This window comes from Orbicella franksi, chromosome 12, assembly GCF_964199315.1.
Source record: "Orbicella franksi chromosome 12, jaOrbFran1.1, whole genome shotgun sequence".
Taxonomy (NCBI): Eukaryota; Metazoa; Cnidaria; class Anthozoa; order Scleractinia; family Merulinidae; genus Orbicella; species Orbicella franksi.
In genome coordinates, this window is record NC_138156.1 from 19,003,886 (window position 1) to 19,018,761 (window position 14,876).

Below are 14,876 nucleotides of genomic sequence, written 5' to 3' on the forward strand. Positions count from 1 at the left end.
GTTATACTCTAGGGTTTCATCCGTGGTCTTCCAATTTTAGAACCAACTTGTGCAGCGAAAAAACTAATACAATTCGAAAGCACTGGTCAATACATTTATAGCTAACACTCAAACTTTTTTTAACCAAATCCTGCGCCATGATTGGCTACCTGGGAGGACGAAATGCAGCCTCGTTCCCAGGCTCTCTCTTCTTCTCGCCCTCTGGAGCGCGTGCGCGCGAGAGAGAAACCCTGGGAACGAGGTTGGACAAGACGAGAAAAATAGTGTTCCAATGTCATAAATCCTTTATACACCTTATTCCAAAATGGCGGCCAATTTATTAATTCTTTTGTCTGCATGTTAATTAGCCCTCTTTGCCTCATTTTCACTTCAAAATTCTTTTGTATTTTGTACATATTGACGAGGCAAAGAGGGCTAATTACCATGTAAACAAAAGAATAATAAACTGGCTGCCATTTTGTAATAAGGTGTATTGACTAACTACTTGTTCGCTCAAGAAGGCTTAACATTGGCCTCGTTCTTTTTGCACGATTATGGACTTCTACTGCGTCTTCTCGATCCATTACCACTCAAAAAAGGAACTTTGCCAACATCTACCTACAATTATCTTGACCTGACTTCTGGTCAATAACTCACATATTTTGCATGAATTAGCAAACAAAGCAGAAGTTTCTGTAAAGCATGAGACTAGTGCGCAGCAGGCAGAGGGTTCCACGGCATGTCCATGTCAACCTGGTGAAACCGACACGCGTGTTTATCCATTAAAAACAAATACAAAATCACTGCTTTGTATTTACATATAGGCTGATACACACACCGTTAGTGAATTTTGAAGGATTCGAACGCTACTTTCATAAGCTTTTGATTTTTTTTTTTCGGACCTCATGCGATAAACCATACAACGAGACAATACTCCTACGCACGAAGGAAACCTATTTATATAGCACGAGATTTACCCGTGCGCGCGAGGCAGAAGTTCTAAACAAAACCCTTGAGTTGTCTGCGACTCTGCAGCCCAATCACATGCATATTATTTTCTGTTTCAGACATGACACGAGGTACACACTGAGCCTCGGGTTGAAGATCGAGCTTCAATTACTAATTTAATGATCCGTGCTGCCTCGTTTGTAATTTTCATTTTTCCTTCATTGTTACTGAGAAGTCGCCAAATAGTTGGTAAGTAAAGTGTAAGTACTTTCATAGCAAGATTCAAAGCAGATTTTACTATAAACCCGTGAAACTGACACCCGCTGACAAGTACTATACGTAATGCTTTTCAGAGCCAGGACAAAGAGTTCAGACGTTAAACTAAGTTCTAGAAATTTCACCCTGATAGTTTTAATTTCATTCTTGATAGTTAATTGGGAAGGTAACAGGTTTCAAATTCGTTCAGAATCAGAGGATCATAAACTTAGCTAAACTTGGAACGGGCAAACTAAAACTGTTTCCACGTTTAAGTTTAACTTTTCCGGCGGAAGGAACAAAATACGAAATATGCTCTCCGCTCTCCATCATGCATATACAAAGCATGCTGCAACGTCTGTAATCGCGTGTGTGAATTAAACGGAATCTAAATGATCAATAGTTGTTAATTAACACCGTAGTTAACTCGATTCAGTTCCTAATTAATAATCTAGAAAGGAATCGTAGCAACTGCAGCTATATATTCAGACAATTCGAATTCATGCATACATGGTTGACAGACTGTGACGCTAAAGCATGCAGTTCTACTGTGTAAAGAAATTTCAAAATGTCTATTAATGACCCACATCTGCTGATCCAGGTTTCTAATGGAATGTGATTGGCAGTGAAAAAGATTTCATCCCATTCTTTCTCATAAGTATTTGACGTTATATTCCGCACTAACTGCTGGTGCTGTTTAGTATCGCAGTCTGATACAAGTGAGTGCTTGTGATGCGCGCTAGAAATGTTTATAATTTGTGTTAAGTTGTCTTTGTACTCAAGAGCCAGTCTGATAACCTTCCGGCCTCATGTTTAGCTTTGTTTCCGAAAAAGTTCATATTTCGATTCCAAAAAATTGTATCATTGGGGTGTGCGAGCATGTGAGGGACGTTTCTCAGTAAAACCCTGCCCTATTTCAAACAAAATATGCGATTTTCCCAACTCTATTCCACACCTGACCGAACAATTGACATCCTCTGCTATTTCACACTAGACTTTACACATGGTTGGCTACGGTTTGTGTAAACATTCGAAGCAAGGGCTTCAAGTTCCTAATGTTAATTAACAGTGAATCAATTGCGAGACAGGAATGAAACCCTTGAAAAGCAGTTTCTTCGATGAATTACACCTAATTGCTGACCAGTGTGCCTAAACCATACCCTATTTGGCGCCTCGCATACCTATATAGCTTAGGAAAGAAAGAAAATTCGAACTTACGATCTAGTTTGTTGTGCTCAAACTAAGGTAAATTATTTTAACCTTAAATTCGCATTTCTTTTGCCCTTTTTTTTTTTTCACGTCTTTAGGCCAGTGTCTCGTCAAAAGGCCAAAAACTAAATTTCCACGTGCAGAGCAGAGAGGCAAAAGCGTCGCCTTCTTCTTGTATGTATTTGGTGACTGACATAACACGTGGCGGAAGTGAAAGGTGAGGCAACCTGAATTGACCAACTTCACCGCAAATGGATTTCACGTGGGAAACACAATCTCCCAACCAGATGGGTGTCACACCTCAACTAAGCCACAGCAATGGAAGATATGGCGATGAAACACCATCTCACTGCAAGATGGAATTAGGCCCCAATGAAATACGTCATCCCTTGAATACTCTCCACGAGTCACCTTCGTATCGGATGGAAATTCACGACGAAACACGATTATTCCAATTTGATTGTCAAAATAGGATGCCATCACAGGCCTTACAGCACCCTATTGGTTGCAAAAGTAGTATTCAGTTCCATGACACGGCGACATACCGGGGAGTTTCAGCCACCCACGATGAGATACCTTTAATTTGCGCCGGTAATACCCCTGGGGCGTCTACTTTATGTCCAAGGAAAGTTCAAACGAGGATGTCCCCACATGGAGTGAACATACAGTTAGATTCTAAAAGGGTCAGTGAATCCTACCAAGCAAGTTCAACCAACGGAATTCCATTTCACCAGATAGGCAATCCTAGGGAATTGTTTCTTGATAATTTCCCTGGGGTAACGTCTTTGAACCCGAGAAAGCTCCAAAAGAGGATGCCACCAAACGTGGTAGACATACATTCAAGCTCAAATAAGACACACCAATCTCACCAGGAGTGTTCTCTCAACGAAATTCCATCTTGCCAGACAGGAAATACCAGGGAAATGCGTCCTGATAATATCCCCAGGGTAACTTCTATAGATCCGAGGGAAGCTCATTCGAGGATATCCCCTTGTGGGGTGGACATACGGTCAGATTCAAACAAGGTCAATCAACATTACCAGGAAAGTTCTGCCAACGGATTTCCATTTTACCAGACGGACATTCCCAGGGAATTGTATCCTGGCAATATTTCCGGGGAAACTCCTTTAGATCCGAGGGAAGTTCAAGGGAGAACGCCACCAAACTTGGTAGGCGTACAGTCAGATTCGGATAACGCACCTCAGTTTCAACAGGCAAGTTCTACCAACAGAATTCCATCTTACCGTATGGATAATCCCAGGGAAATGCATCAAATCCCCGCCGAAAGCGAAACGTTGTCTTATCAAACTGGTCGCTTACAGAAAGGACTTCCATTGTGCGAAGCTGATTTCCACGAAGGAGTATCGACTCAACAAGATGATGCGTGGACTTACGAAGGAGTGAAGGCATCCAACCCCAAGACGAGCGCTAACAGCAGTACTTCAACAGCACGCTACCAACCCGTCGCTCCAAAACAGACAAGTCACAATTTGAGCGGTGCTCAGACTTGTCCGCGCTGCCACTGTGTTGTGACAACCCAACCACAGCCGTCGTATCTACCATCCTTGAACTTAATAAACGCCCCTGCTCGGCCATCGGTTATCATGGTACCACTAAAAAGAAAGGTAAAGTCAACATACCAATTCTCAATATGGTCAGTGCAAAATGAAGGCCGAGGACTGTAGACGGCAGGCGGCAGGCGGCAGACTGTAGACTGCAGACTGCAAACTGTAGACTGTAGACTGTAGTCTAGAGTCTGCATGTTATCTCTAGTCTACGGTCTGCATTTAACCCGCAGTCTGCGTTTTACCCTCGGTCTGCAGTCCGCAGTTCTCGTCTTAAAATGACCGATTCTCATTGACTGATACTGACCCGGGTCCGATCTCCACAAAACGCGCGCCTTTATTGGACTTTTCGGGTTTTTAATCTTCTTTCAGTCCTCTCAGGAATTTAATTATCCAATAATATTTCTAACTGTTCCTCCAAAATTTGAAGTCATTGGCTACAAAGCGCGCGAAATTGGAAGCGAAGATATCATGTGTTACCATTTGAAACGAGGAAAGTTACCTGTAGCGACACCGTAATACTTCACCAAAGCTCCGTCGCGCCTTACTCAACTGATAATCATAGTACAAGCTAGTGGATTACTTTCCCACCCTAAAGTATTGCCTTATGGCTTTTACCCACGCTAGTCCTTAGAATTTGCGCATTTCTTACATCTTTGGAACTAGACTTCCTTTTACCAATTTTTTCAGACATTTATTATCATTAATTTTCTTTCCTCACCAGCTGAAGACCAAAGATCGAGAAACAATTTCGTCCACAGCGCAAGGTCAGGAACGGGCAGCAACGAGAGATTCGCCGCAGGAAAACGTAATACCAATTCTTTTACTAGTAGTAGATATCATTCGGACTTTAGGCCCATGGATTAGCGCACTGCTGGTTGGGTGCAGTTGTTGTCCGAGGGAGGGAACTCCTACATAAAAAGGACGGGGATACTTCTCGTATCTTTTAGGGGTTAGAAAGCGGTTTTGGTACCTTTTAGCGTCAGCTTTGGCGGTACGGTTTGGGGTATTGTGGCGAATCCTCAAAATTTCCGACGGGCAACCCCGTCCCTTTTATATGGGTGTCTTCCCCCGGGTTGTGCACTGTTAGTTTGGTCCAATTTTTTTCTACTAGTATGTTATTACAGTGAGTCCGATTAGACTGCTTACTAATAACGCAGGTAAAAAAGACGTGAGAACCGATGATCACTTATTCTCTTGACAGGCGCTTTTAACTTCATTAGGAAACTGAGGAAGAGGTTGAGATATTAACTGAGCCCGCGTTTTTTCACAGTGGGGACATAATAGACTTGATGGCAACAAGCTCACAATGTCAACTTTCGAATTTTGTCGTGCTATCTCCTGATCAATTGATAAGAATCAACTGGCAAGGTTTAACTGGAAATTGTGTTATTCTGGTGCCTTATTTTGCTCGAGTGCTATTTATTGTATAAGATTTATTTTAGCAGAATGTTGAGTTAATAAGACTTTAAAGGAGTCTACAATGCGCTTAAGGTGTAAAATTCAGGAGAGACAAATCCCCTGTGGGGCGCGGGGGGGGGGTACTCCCATGTTAAAAAGACGGGGGTGCTCGTCGTACCTTTAAGGGATTAAAAAAGTGGTTTTGGTAACTTTTAGGGTGTTCAGCCTCAAATGGGACACGGCGGGAGCTTTTAAGGTACCTTTCAGGGCATTGAGCCGAAAACATATCACAGGAGATGATATGCTGTTCCTCTTAGGAGCGACAAACATTTTAAGTCACGCCCACAAAACAGGATCTTGGTACCTCTCAGGGGTTCTTTTCAAAACTTTCGAAGAGAAACCAGGTCTTTTTTGTATGGCAGTTCCCCCGGGAAAAATCCTTTAAAGCAAGCGATTCTTCTTGTTTAGTCATAATAATGATAAGAACAGTTTCTGACTGAGCGCCATTTTTTATTCGACTAGGAGGACTCCGATTTGTCCGGAGAAAATGACGATGAAGATGCAGAACAGAAAAGATGTTTTCGCGTAGATATCGATAGCACGACGGCAAGATTTAAGCTGACTAAAGAAGACTGGGCGAGGATACCGGTCAAGTCATTTCCAAGCGGCGGCCGTTTATTGAGCGGGCACTGGAACCGCATTTTCGCTGACAAGATAAAGGAAAGCAACCCATGGTGCAATGTGCGCTTCAAGAACAATCACGTGAGATCAGCAAACTCGCGCAAGGTCCACTCTTCCGTGTTTTTCAGAGGAGGCGCTGAGTGCAAGCGTCCAGAATGCAACGTGAAAATGAAATTGGTGATTCGCGAAGAATACGGAAAGCAAGTGGAAGTGACTTACAACGGTAATGTTTGTCACAGCGCCGGAGAGTGAAAGTCACGTGACGATACTGACGTAAAGAAGTTACGAAGGAAACACGGGAAACACGCGCGATGCGTGTAACAGCCTCGAGGCTAACAACAAAAGCTCAAGCTTTTTTACAATACAAACATTCAAAATATATTTAATTAGTTTTAATGATTCAAAATAACCGAACTATTTATATTAAAGTATAGGGTTAAGTTAAAATCTCCCAGTGTCCCGTTTTTGTGGCACAGAGCAAGCCATCCCCTCAATAGCTTCGAATTTTTTAAGGCATTCATTTAGTTGGCGCGCAGCGCCAAAAAAAAAACGATATTAACGTTAAAAAAAAACAAAAAAGACGGTGGAGCGAAATAAATAAAAGGAGAAAGAGGCTTGTTGCGAGGGAGCGAACGCCTTTCCGGGCAGCGCTTCTCCACTATTTTTTCGTGTACCATTTTTTGCGCTGTGCCGCAACTCGCTGAACGCTTGGAAGAGGCTTTCCTCTAAACGATAAGATGCTTAGTAGATCCTTCCATTTTGATAGTAATAGCCCTGTATTTCAAATTGTTTTAGTCTCTCTGAAGACATTGCGTAGGTTCTGGTACGTACATTCTCTCATTAAGAAAGATCGGGTTGTGCTCTGTATCTAAACGTTTGAAAGATCATTTTTGTGAGATCTCCCCTAACATTCGCCGTTACCGACCTATTCATTGATATGCTCTTAGGAGGAAGGTGGTACGCTGAGAATTAAATATCATATCTATAAATAACACTCCTGTACGTTTCGAATTCGTCTTTAATATTAACGATTCACTTAAAACCAAAATAACAATACAGAAATTAATAAATACGAACTTAAATTTAAATAAACTGAAAATACAACAATACGAAGAACAGCAAAAAATAGAGAGGAAAAACGAGAATACTTACAAGATCTGTACGGCACTCCGGAACTGACAACGACTGAATACAACTAAAAAACTACAACGCTTTTAAACGGAATTTTGAACTAAAAGAATAAAGTTAACGAGGTTACGTGATAAACAATAGACGATTACATAACACGACGTGAAAAAAACTAATTTACATTTAAAACTGCACAAAAAGGGTACGCAAAAAATTAACCTTAAACAACAAAGACAAAACAAAAAAGAAAAGGCGACCAAAAACGGAAAAATTTAACTCTCGTGGCTACAATATCTTATATCTTGCCCATTTTATAACATACGAACAACAGTAGACTTGTGAAAAGACACTCGGCTCTTGAATTGTTGAATAGCTTTCGCCCGCTATCGCTCGCACGCGCTCCAAATGATATTCGCGCTTCACGCTCTCTATTCAATTACGCTCCGGCTAAGCTCGATTTGTTAGCAAGGACAACAGTCAAAACTTGAAGCCCACCCCTCTCGATTCAGACTCCAACCAATAGGCGACCAACCACTTAACATGCATTGGCCAGCTAATTTAAAGGTCCATAGCACCCGGTACCATTATATTGTTTACATCCTACCCAACCGTCGACGATGTAACGTAACATATACACCCCGAATGAAAAAGGATCAACGCGCTGTCACGATGGTGGAGTCTTTTTCTCATCGCAAAGCAGAAAATGATAAAAGACCAATGTTCACTATTTCCGACTGAAAGATATTTACGAAAAATTATTGTTTTTCCTTTTAAATTTTATTTTTGCGATGTCTCTCCTACCCTGCAAGCAGAGTTACGTTTTCTATGAATATCGAAAGCGACTCTGCTCGTGAAGTATTTACCTCTAATCCGCTCTTGTTTAAACTATCCCCGGCTTCACTCTTCCCGTAAGGGAGACTGAACAATCTCGATTTTCTATAACTAATGGAAAATGTACACTGATCCCGCCAGACAGCAGAGGAGTTAGGGAAATGATACAAAACTAATAATAAAAAAAAAACTAAAATTTTTTAAAAGTGTATAGAGCGTTTTGACATGACGTCACAGCATGGCAGCCATATTTGTGTTGAAAAACAATGAAACGGTGGCCATGTTGGTGTACCAAAACAATCCTGAGGGAGATAAACTCTTTTTTTATGTAAACACTTCCTCGTGTTTCAATAAATTTGCATGTGTGCTGGCCACGTGAGTGAAAACGCTTATTTCGGTTTTGAAACATCGCGTAAAAGTCATGTACGCAAAGCGGGCCTGTATTTCTCGACTTTCTGAGGGAGTCTGGGCACTAGTTCAATCCAAGATGGAGTTCGAGGAGTTGAAAGTTGAAATCCCTGCCGATGATAGCGACAAAGAAGAGAAAGATCTACCTTCCAATTTTGTAAGTAAAAATAAAATCTAGTTGGTAATTTCGTATTCGCTATTTATGGAAACATCTATAGATTTCTTTCTGCGTATTTTGTTTACACAGGAAAGGAGGTACGAAAACAAGTCAGGTTGTTTTGTGACAGGATTTGACGTAACTTCCAAGGTACCAACGATATTGTCAACTTTATTTTTTCGTTTTTGTAACATACAAGTTCCTAGTCAATCTGATTTCGTGATTAAGTTGAAAATTTCGAAATCAGTGGAGTAAAAAACTCTCAGAGATCCTCGAAAGTTGCTACAAATTGTTAGTGTAATAAACATAAATAAGCTAACATGATTAGCTTGAAATATTAACAATGCCTTTGATCTTGCACGTGAACGTTAAGCTTAATTTCAATTTTACTTCTCCCTCCTTTTCCTTATCTTTTATTAAGCTAAAATGCAACAAATTAACTGATCTAAAATGAGACTACACGAAAAAGATGTCTCAACATAGTCCATTTAAACACCCAGCATTTATTTTAAATTTTTTTGCTAAATTCTTTTTGGGAAGTACAGATAATAGCAGAGTTTGAAAGATAAGCATCAAATCATATCAGAATGTCACTGGAACACTTGAATTCGACCTTTTGATTGCACTACTAAGTGTATATTTATATACCTTCACAGCTTATATTCAGAGAGTTGAAGTTAATTTCTATGAGAGCTGACTCAACAATGATGCTCTAATTGTAGGAAGCGCTGGAGAGAAAGGCTAGAAGAGCAAAAAGATTTGGACTTCAGTCAAAACGCAAAGACACTGAAAAAACTGACAGTCAGTCTGATGAGGATAACCATACAATGTATGCAATATTTATACCTAATGATACCTGATCATGTGTACTAAAGGCATCCACGGTTGAATGTTGAGTGATACCCTTGATCGACCCTCGATTGAGCCTCGATTGACACCTCGGTTAACACTCGATCGACACTTGATTGACATCTCAGTCGAGAATCAACTGTTCTTGCAGACACACCATTGTGTGGCGATTGATACATATGAGTCGATCAACACGTGGCCAACTATCAACTGACTGCCGATTAAGTGTCAATAATTGAGAGTTGATCACGACGTTGACTGAGTGTCAATCGAGTGTCGGCTGAGTATCAATCAAGATGTCAATCAAGTGTCAATCGAGATGTTTCTTCGAGTGTTGATCAAAGGTCAACTGAGTGTATTTGGTTGATGCTCAGCCGTAGATGCTTTAGTACAATTGATCCATGGTACCTTTTGAGTATGCTTCAGCCTGTTGTATATTAAAATCACAGTTGTCCAATGTTTCGATGTTTGGAACAATATTTTCAAGGTAAAAGTGAAAATATTGGGGTGACGCAAGGATTTAAATAGTAAAAAACGTAATAAACATTGTTTGTGTATGTTATATCATCAATAACTTTGTGTGAATGGAGTCTTCATATAACACGCACAAAAAAACGATAATTATGTTTTCACATATGTCACCCCTATATTTTTACTCTTGCCTAGAAAATGATGTTTTTCAGCAAACCTTTCGTCATTTGTTCTGTGGTACATGGATATCACATGATTGTGGTCCAGTTATGGTTTCTATTTTGGCAAGAGGTAGTCAAGCTAAAATATCCATGGAAACAACAAGCAAGTCCAGGATGCAATGAAAACAAATATTTCTTGCTAGTATGATTAATTAATTTGAAATCAAGGATCTTCAAAGACTTGTTCAAGGATTGTAATGAAGACTCTTGAGAATCTTCAATTAATAATTCAAGGTTCTTGCAGTGTCTTGCAAAAAAATGTGAATGATCTTGCGAAAATCCCTAAGATTCTTGTAAAGATCTAAACGGATTACCAACAATCTTGCAGGATCCTTAACCCATTGACTCCTGTAGGTTTTTGGCAAAAACACATTTTTTGGACATTTTTGACATTTTCAGCCTGGATGTGAGCCAAATTAACTCCAATCTATTAAAGAGACATTTGCAACATGACAGCATGCCTCTCTTTCCACTAGCATTACGGTTTGTGTCAAAATTTTGATATTGGACGAGAACGTGACCTATGTCGTTAGGCTTTTTGCCTTTTCTTTTTCTCTTTTTTCTTATCTTTTTGCTGCAGTTGTTAACCTTCCACTGGGCTTGCCTCCAGCTCAAGAAATCCAGAGAAAGCATCATTGAGATGGGAAGTTCTTACTAAATTTCTGAGCATTTTCGTGCATATTTCAGGCTCAATTGACCCAATCACTCTGAAATGAATATCATTGGAAGGATCTTGTCCTCCTGAAGAACTTGAGTATAAGTGATGCCGGTTTTGGGCAAAGGCAGTGATGTCAGAAGTGGAACAAAGGCCAATGCTCATCACACTCGGTCACAGCTGGCACAGGCAACAATGGGTTAAAAACTCTATTCTAAGATCCTGGTAAAATCGTCAAAAAGTATCTCATCCTGGTACATATTTTCTTTTCCCAAGATCTTTTTAGATTCCTCATCATCTTGAAGATCCTTTAAAAATCCCTTATTGATCTTTGAAGATCCTTTAATCCTGCAAGACTTTCACAGGACTTTAGGGCGGGGTAACAAGTAAATTAACATCTGTTTGAGTCAAAGCATTTGCTAATAACCCTGAACTTTATGAAAGTCAACCTGTAGTCCTCTAGATCTGTGGACCATTTACCACTGTCAGTAGAGTGCTTGGTTATGCTGAATCTTGTATAGTTGAAAAGATTCAGTCAGATGGTTGGGAGGTGTTGGATGGCCAGTTTGTCTGTCCGTCTGCCTGTTTATCCGTCTGTCCATCCATCAAAAATAAGAAAATCGTAATTTTGTACAGTGCAAAAACAACTTAAATATACAATGTGATCATTGTTGCAGATTGCCTAGTGTTGATGTCAAAGAACTACCAACGATATCCGATGGTAACTTTGAACTTATTTATTTAGATCCAATAACGTATAATCTAAATACATGTACACTGTAGTAGCGTCTGCAGGGTTGTAAAAAAATTTCCTGGCGGTGACCTAGATTGGACTCAACTGAATTTTATTTTATTTTGGTCATTTTCCTTCTATCAACTGCTTGATGTCTTGATGTCCAATAGCAGGTATACAGCAGCTATATTCTAATACTATTTATGATATAGATAGGACCCTGTGTGCACGCTCTGATTGGTCAAAAACCCATGTTTTATCAGAGTATAAAACATAGAAAAAGCGTGTTTTATCGTTTTTCGCCACATTACCTCTATATCATAAAGCAAATGAAGAAGCCTAAGCTGTGTATTACACTGTGATAAAACACTCCGGACATTTGAGAACACTCATAGACAAGAAATGTAGAAAACACTCGTCTGAGGCTTGTGTTTTCTACATTTCCCTCGTGTTCTCAAATGCCCTTTGCGTTTTATCACAGTGTAATACACAGCGTAGGCTTCTTTATTTGTTTAATAAATACACCTCCTTTGCTGGCTATTTTTTCTGATAACATTGATGTTTTGTTTGCAGGTGAAGTTAGGCTGGATGCCATTCTAATTCATGGTGTGGATAACATGAGTACAAAGGATGTGTTTGCTTATTTTGGGGATTTTGCGCCTGGATCTGTGGAATGGATTGACGATTCTTCATGTAAGTCTCTCTGCCAGTATGGTCAGTCATGGCTGATAGGGGTTTCATTTAGGGCCGGGCACTGGGCAAAATGACCAGCTGTGAGAACAAGTTTACCCACCTGGTTTGACCATCAAGAGGAAAATTTTTCTGACTGATAAACTAGACATTCAGTTCAAACTGTTTTGCCTGCATGTGAACTGCAGCTGCCCTCCAGCTGAAAAAATTAACGAAACCCATGGTGGTTGATGGAATGAAATGGCAGCTGTATTTGCCCCCAAATTATTACTGCCTGAAGAAATTCCTAGTCACAAAGATGTGACAATCAAATGCTAGATTTAAGATGCTCTGTTTCTGAGGCCCTTCCAGCATAAAATGGTAAGTATCAAAACCCAGAACACCAGAATGCCAGAAAACTATACAACAGTGCAGACCACACTTGAAAAGGCTAGCTCACTAACCAGTTACTCTCTAATGAATGATCTCTAACTACAGACCAACTAACTACAGAAGTCTTCTCTAAGTCTAACTTAGAGAAGTCTTCTCTAACTACAGAAGTCCTTATTTTATGTCTTTTGTTACTTCAATTTTTTCATTGATCATAGGTAATGTGGTGTGGGATGATGACTTCAGTGCTTCTAGAGTTCTAATAACAATAGGCAAAGACATACAGAAACCTGCAGGTGACTTGTTAAACCATTTTATATTCACAAGGAATCTCATGAAATATTTATGGGATCTACATGTAGAAATGGTTTGAAATGTTAACTGCGTTGCTCTTGCAACCATTGGTAGGATAACACTGTAAGAGGCTCTACTAACAATTAAAAAAGCAATCCTAGGGGGACCTTATGGAAGAGTGACAGGAGTGATGTAGAGGTGAAACCCAGGGGGAGGGGGAATACTCCCATCTATGGGTTGTATAGTTATGTGCCATGGGATAGGGTAGGGTTTTGGGGGTTCTAGATCCTTAAATATGGTATCATTTTGCCCCTGTTGGCATTGTGTCCCTGTGTGATCCTTAGATAGGGTGCCTAAATTGTATCAGCTAAAATTGCCATGTGTAAATGCCCATCTTACCAGAACACAAACGATCTGTTAAAAGTGAACTATCCACTAACTTCCCATGTTACAGAAACAAAATAAAGTTGACCCGTTTATGCTATTCCTCTCTTTTGTTTCTCCCCTGATTAGGCTGTCATTTTTGGGTTTTGGGCCTTAAATAGGGTATTAATTTTCATTTGCTTCATGCTTAAATAGCATCAGGCTTTCAGACCCTTTGCAGCACACACCTATCCAAAATTTATGGAAGTACCCCATCCCCCAGGGGTATGATAACAGGAGACTTGTGACAAAGCATGAAGAAGATGTGACATACATATATGACACATGAGCTCAAAGCACTGAAATAGTTAATGTCGTTAATGGCAAATAACCAACCTGATCTCATTTAATATTCTTTTATATATTAATTTATATTACCTCAAAGGAGTAGCTTGCTTGCAAAACTATTATAGGTTGGAGCACTTTCCATCTTTCATCAGTAAATTATGACTTTTTAACCTTGAATATAACTCACTTTACATGGTGCAAAATTATGTACTAGTCTTGGCAGTCTAATTTCTGAACTTTTCTGAACCTCATTCTTGAATTCCAAACCCAAACAAACAGAAGTAAAATATTATGGTGAGTTGCATACTGTAGTGAAATGTTACTCCTCTAGCCTCATCAATGCTTATCAGAATTTTTGAAAAGAACCCTAAAAGAAATCAGTGTTCTTTATAACATATTCATTATATATGTGTTGATTTGAACAATGCTGCAGATGATGATGATGAAGATATAAGCGAGGCTGTGGAAATAAGATGGAAGCTAGGGCCTCCTCATCCAAATGCAGAACGACTTCTCTTGCGATTGGCAACTAAAAGTAAGTGATAAAGGATTGCAGTTGTTTCGCCCAAAAGCCAGTTAGCTCCTGATCAATAGACCATTTTACAGTTGTCTGCTCAGTGACCTGGCCTTTTTATGGCAGCGAGGCTAGAGTTGACCTTGTTTTGAGACAGACCTCACTGCTTTTGTCATGTAAATGCATCTAGTTAGCATCAGAACAACTTGTTTTAGACAACAAAAGCAGTATCAAAACAAGGTCAACTCTAGCCTCGCTGCCATACAAAGGCCAGGTCACTGAGCAGACAACTGTAAAATGGTGTATTTATTAAAGAACAAGAAATAAACATGTTTTGTGTAATTTTGTTTCATAATGCCCACAATGTTGTCTTTTTTGCTCATTTAGTTTAAGAAAGAAAGAATTTAACACATCCTTCTTGAAGCTTTCAGTCTGGGCAAACAGACTGTTAGTCCACGTGAACTGACATCGGGCAAACTGGCTATCAGGCGAAATGACTGGTTACTGTGATACACCCTAAGCCTTGTTCATTGCTTCTTACATTGTATTATTTTCTGATATTAAAATAATGCGAAAAGAGTAAACTCCCAAGTTCCCTTCTCTATTTCTCTGGTGTGAAATATGTTCATGGCGTAGGAATGAGTAAGTTTTGTAGGTATTACAATTTTATGAATGCTTTAATAAGAAATCTCCTTTCAGAGGACAAGAAAAGACCAGGAGCAGCAAGAAGAAGCATGTATTACTTAGTCAATGGTAAAACAAATACAAGTGGTCGAGGTGGGTGTTTCACTGTTTGGGTAATTCATT

The 14,876-nt window shown here is 39.8% G+C and overlaps 2 protein-coding genes across 2 annotated transcripts in view; both read left to right on the forward strand.

The window, feature by feature from the left end:
- The first annotated feature begins 472 nt into the window (after window positions 1-472).
- On the forward strand, window positions 473-6,936 carry LOC145463941 (uncharacterized). The gene is made up of 4 exons (XM_081447734.1): window positions 473-1,176; window positions 2,490-4,016; window positions 4,681-4,764; window positions 5,880-6,936. Exons 2-4 carry the CDS (start codon window positions 2,643-2,645, stop codon window positions 6,288-6,290), a joined length of 1,869 nt encoding a protein of 622 aa, XP_081303860.1. The 5' UTR covers window positions 473-1,176; window positions 2,490-2,642; the 3' UTR covers window positions 6,291-6,936.
- A 1,518-nt stretch (window positions 6,937-8,454) lies between these two features.
- LOC145462849 (nuclear cap-binding protein subunit 3-like) overlaps window positions 8,455-14,876 on the forward strand; it is a 9,463-nt gene continuing 3,041 nt past the window's right edge. Inside the window, exons 1-8 of the mRNA XM_081446475.1 lie at window positions 8,455-8,562; window positions 8,653-8,712; window positions 9,285-9,391; window positions 11,436-11,479; window positions 12,065-12,184; window positions 12,769-12,846; window positions 13,989-14,090; window positions 14,769-14,846. Coding sequence (XP_081302601.1) covers window positions 8,485-8,562; window positions 8,653-8,712; window positions 9,285-9,391; window positions 11,436-11,479; window positions 12,065-12,184; window positions 12,769-12,846; window positions 13,989-14,090; window positions 14,769-14,846 — 667 coding nt within the window. The 5' untranslated portion in view covers window positions 8,455-8,484. The remainder of the gene's footprint in view (window positions 8,563-8,652; window positions 8,713-9,284; window positions 9,392-11,435; window positions 11,480-12,064; window positions 12,185-12,768; window positions 12,847-13,988; window positions 14,091-14,768; window positions 14,847-14,876) is intronic.